Here is a 4,242-nt window from a genome sequence, read left to right on the forward strand (position 1 = left end):
AGCAGTAGATCCTGGCCTTAACTCACTATTCTGGCACCTAGCACAGTTCTTTCTTCTACTTGACACTGAATCCCAGGGCTGAGAAGAGCTCACTCAAAGAAGAATAAATGTTGAGCATAAATGTGATGTTAAAAAATCTTTAAAATACAAATTTTATGCACATACACAATACATAATTGCTTTGTATAGGTGCTTATGTTTGGAGCAATAGTGATAGAACCTTTCAGAATAACCTCTCTTCTCAAGGAATGCATTCTAGACCAGGTATAAAGTCACCAACATTAAAAAGAAAAACTCTAATAAACAGGAAGAAATATTCTCAGGACCCAACAAAATAGATGAAAAGAGTAAAGAATCTGCCTGCCAAAGCAGGAGACACAACAGATGCAAGTTTAATGCTTGGGTCAGGAAGATCCCCTGGAGGAGGAATGGTAACCCACTCCAGTGTTCTGGCCAGGAAAATCCCATGGACAGAGGAGCCTGGTGGGCTACAGTACATGGGGCTGCAAAGAGTAGGACACCGCTGAGCACAAGACAAATAATGAGTTATTAAAGAATATGTTAAGTCTCTGTCTATTATATGAGTAGGTATTTGACTTATTTTAATTGTGAGTATAATTTTCAAATACAAAACATATTCAGATGGAAAAGACGACTGTGTTCCTATACAGTTATCTACATTTTGAGGAAAGCTTTGTCTGGAACAGGTAAAAGTGGCCCATGCTTATTTGATAAAAGTTTTGAAATGGTATTTTTGTATTTGAAGTGAAGTGAAGTGAAGTTTAAGTCGCTCAGTCATGTTCACCTCTTTGCAACCCCATGGACTATATAGTCCATGGAATTCTCTAGGCCAGAATACTGGTGTGGGAACCTTTCCCTTCTCCAGGGCATCTTTCCAATCCAGAAATCGAACCCAGGTCTCTCGCATTGCAGGCGGATTCTTTACCAGCTGAGCCACAGTTCAGTTCAGTTCAGTTCAGTTCAGTCGCTCAGTCATGTCCAACTCTTTGCGACCCCATGAACTGCAGCATGCCAGGCCCCCCTGTCCATTACCAACTCCTGGAGTTCACTCAGACTCATGTCCACTGAGTCGGTGATGTCATCCAGCCTTCTCATCCACACTCGTCCCCTTCTCCTCCTGCCCCCAATCCGTCCCAGCATCAGAGTCTTTTCCAATGAGTCAACTCTTCGCATGAGGTGGCCAAAGTATTGGAGTTTCAGCTTCAGCATCAGTCCTTCCAATGAACACCCAGGACTGATCTCCTTTAGGATGGACTGGTTGGATCTCCTTGCAGTCCAAGGGACCCTCAAGAATCTTCTGCAACACCACAGTTCAAAAGCATCAATTCTTCAGCACTCAGCTTTCTTCACAGTCCAACTCTCACATCCATACATGGCCACTGGAAAACCATAGCTGCGACTAGACGGACCTTTGTTGGCAAAGTAATATCTCTGTTTTTGAATATGCTATCTAGGTTGGTCATAACTTTGCTTCCATGGAGTAAGTGTCTTTTAATTTCATGGGTGTAATCACCATCTGCAGTAATTTTGGAGCCCCCCAAAATAAAGTCTGACCCTGTTTCCACTGTTTCCCTGTCTAATTCCCATGAAGTGATGGGGCCAGATGCCATGATCTTAGTTTTCTGAATGTTGAGCTTTAAGCCAACTTTTTCACTGTCCTATTTCACTTTCATCAAGAGTTTTTTTAGTTCTTCTTCACTTTCTGCCATAAGGGTGGTGTCATCTGCATATTTGAGGTTATTGATATTTCTTCTGGCAATCTTGATTCCAGCTTGTGCTTCTTCCAGCCCAGCGTTTCTCATGATGTACTCTGCATAGAAGTTAAATAAGCAGGGTGACAATATACAGCCTTGATGTACTCCTTTTTCTATTTGGAACCAGTCTGTTGTTCCATGTCCAGTTCTAACTGTTGCTTCCTGATCTGCCTGCAGGTTTCTCAAGAGGCAGGTCAGGTGGTCTGGTATTCCCATCTCTCTCAGAATTTTCCACAGTTTATTGGGATCCATAGTCAAAGGCTTTGGCATAGTCAATAAAGCAGAAATAGATATTTTTCTGGAACTCTCTTCCTTTTTCTATGATCCAGGGGAGCCACATTTAGTTGGTGGTAAATGGATGTGTTTACTTCACCTATTATGATGCTGTGTTAGCATCTCTGAACTTGGATATTTAAACATGTGTAATTATGGACATGTATAGCTGATAATAAAAATAAATATCTGAAGGGACTGTGAGTTTATAAGCATGACAGTTCTCAAGGGTTCCCATTCTGAGAAAGATGTTGAACTGGAAAATCTAAATGAAAAAATTATATGTGTGATTGATTATCACATCAAGGAGAAAATGAAAGTAGATATAAAGAAAAGTCCTGTTTATATGGTAAATTTCAGTTAAGTTAGAGCATTTCTCCTAATTAGATTTTCCTTGAATTAGAGGGGAACCAGGAGGTATTTGAATAATAGATGGAAGAAAGGGGGTTGACTATTACTATAGATTTCCAAGTCAAATGTGGATTTGAGTAGAACATGTATTTACATAATTGGAATATGGATGATAATAACACAGGGATAAATGTAAGATGTAGAGATGAGAAGACGTACAGAAAGGAATTAAGTTGAAGTCAAGTCCAGAGCATTTATTTAGATCCTTTGACAAAAATTGAAAACAGCTGTTTAGCCCCTTCCAAAATCTGCTTGGTCCTCACTCCATAAATAATGGGATTGAGCATAGGTGGGATGACCACATAGAGATTGGCCAGGAGGATATGGACATAGCGTGGGATATGTCTCCCCCCAAACCTATAGGCAAAGACAGAAAAGAGGGCAGGGATGTAGAAGAGTAGGATGACGCAGATGTGGGAGCCACAAGTGCTCAGGGCTTTGGACCGGGCATCTTGAGAGGAGAGGTGGAAGACAGCTCGGAGGATGTGAATGTAGGAAACAGCAATAAGGATGACGTCCAGGCCAGTGGAGAGCAGAGCAGCTGCCAACCCATACCAGACATTGATGGAGATATCAGAACAGGACAGACGGGCAATGCCCATGTGCTCACAAAATGTGTGCGCGATGATATTGACCCGGCAGTAGTGCAGGCGCTTGAGGAGAAAGATGGATGGAAACATGATGATGAAGCTGCGGGCTAGCGTGGCAGCCACGATCTTTCCAATGGTTGTGCTGGTGAGGATTGTGGCATATCTCAAAGGGGAGCAGATGGCCACATAGCGGTCAAAGGCCATGGCCAGGAGGACTGCAGACTCAGCCACAAAAAGGAAGTGGATGAAGAACATCTGGGTTAGGCAGCCATCAAAGGAAATGTGGGTAGAACTTAGCCAGAAGTTGGCCAGGGCTTTGGGCATGGTGGATGTGGAGAGTAAGACATCAGTACTGGCCAGCATGGACAGGAATATGTACATGGGCTCATGCAGGCTTGGCTGGGAGAGGATGACACAAATTAAAATGCCGTTGCCTGCCAGGGCAGCTACATACATGGTGCAGAAGGGGATGGAGAGCCAGATGTGTAGGTCCTCCAGCCCAGGGATACCAAGAAGGAAGCAGCCAGCCAGGCGAGTATCAGAGTTGTTCACAGCAGCTATGTTGTTAGCAGACAAAAAGGCCATAATTTTCTGCAGAGATCTCACCTGTGCCATAGGGGAAAAATAGCTTCAGACTTTGTATTTATTAGCAGAGTGCACATAATGGTTTGCAATCAGCCACAAGGTCTGCACACACTCACAGATTCTACAACCATGATGGGTTCTGCACACATGCACATTCTCTATAGAAAAATCACACCCAATGTCTGTGCAAAGTACACAGTTCTAGACCCTGTCCACAGTCAATCTCAGTGTCATCATTCAGACCCTCTACCCTATTCGGCTATAAGACTTTCAGGCATCTTCAGAGTTTGAAAACACTGTGGCTCTGCAGTGTGGTGCTATCACCTAGAATATGAAGGAAGGTGTGGAGCTGTGGAGCAATGCTTCTTAAAGTGCCGTCCCCAGGCCAGCATCGTCAGCATCACCAGGGATCTTGCAGGTTCTTGGACCCTGCCACACACCTAATGAGTCAGAAACTGGAGCAGCAGTCTCTATTTTAGCAAGATCACAAGGTGATTCTGATTACAGCTAATGTTTATGAACCAATGTTGTAAGAATGTCTTTACTTTCTTCCCTCTCTAGTCTAGATGTCTGTCTCACAGGACTGATAACTTCTCCATCCCAATTAG

At 43.3% G+C, this 4,242-nt stretch overlaps 1 protein-coding gene across 1 annotated transcript; it reads right to left on the reverse strand.

The window, feature by feature from the left end:
- Positions 1–2,653: 2,653 nt before the first annotated feature.
- On the reverse strand, positions 2,654–3,664 carry OR52B6 (olfactory receptor family 52 subfamily B member 6). Its single transcript, XM_068988496.1, has one exon. It carries the CDS (start codon positions 3,662–3,664, stop codon positions 2,654–2,656), a length of 1,011 nt encoding a protein of 336 aa, XP_068844597.1.
- Between the last annotated feature and the right edge of the window lie 578 nt (positions 3,665–4,242).

The sequence above is a fragment of the Capricornis sumatraensis genome, chromosome 16 (genome assembly GCF_032405125.1).
Source record: "Capricornis sumatraensis isolate serow.1 chromosome 16, serow.2, whole genome shotgun sequence".
NCBI classification, from domain to species: Eukaryota; Metazoa; Chordata; class Mammalia; order Artiodactyla; family Bovidae; genus Capricornis; species Capricornis sumatraensis.

Coding starts and splice junctions, on each gene's coding strand:
- OR52B6 (XM_068988496.1), bottom strand. CDS start 3,664: ATGGCACAGGTGAGATCTCTGCAGAAAATTATGGCCTTTTTGTCTGCT.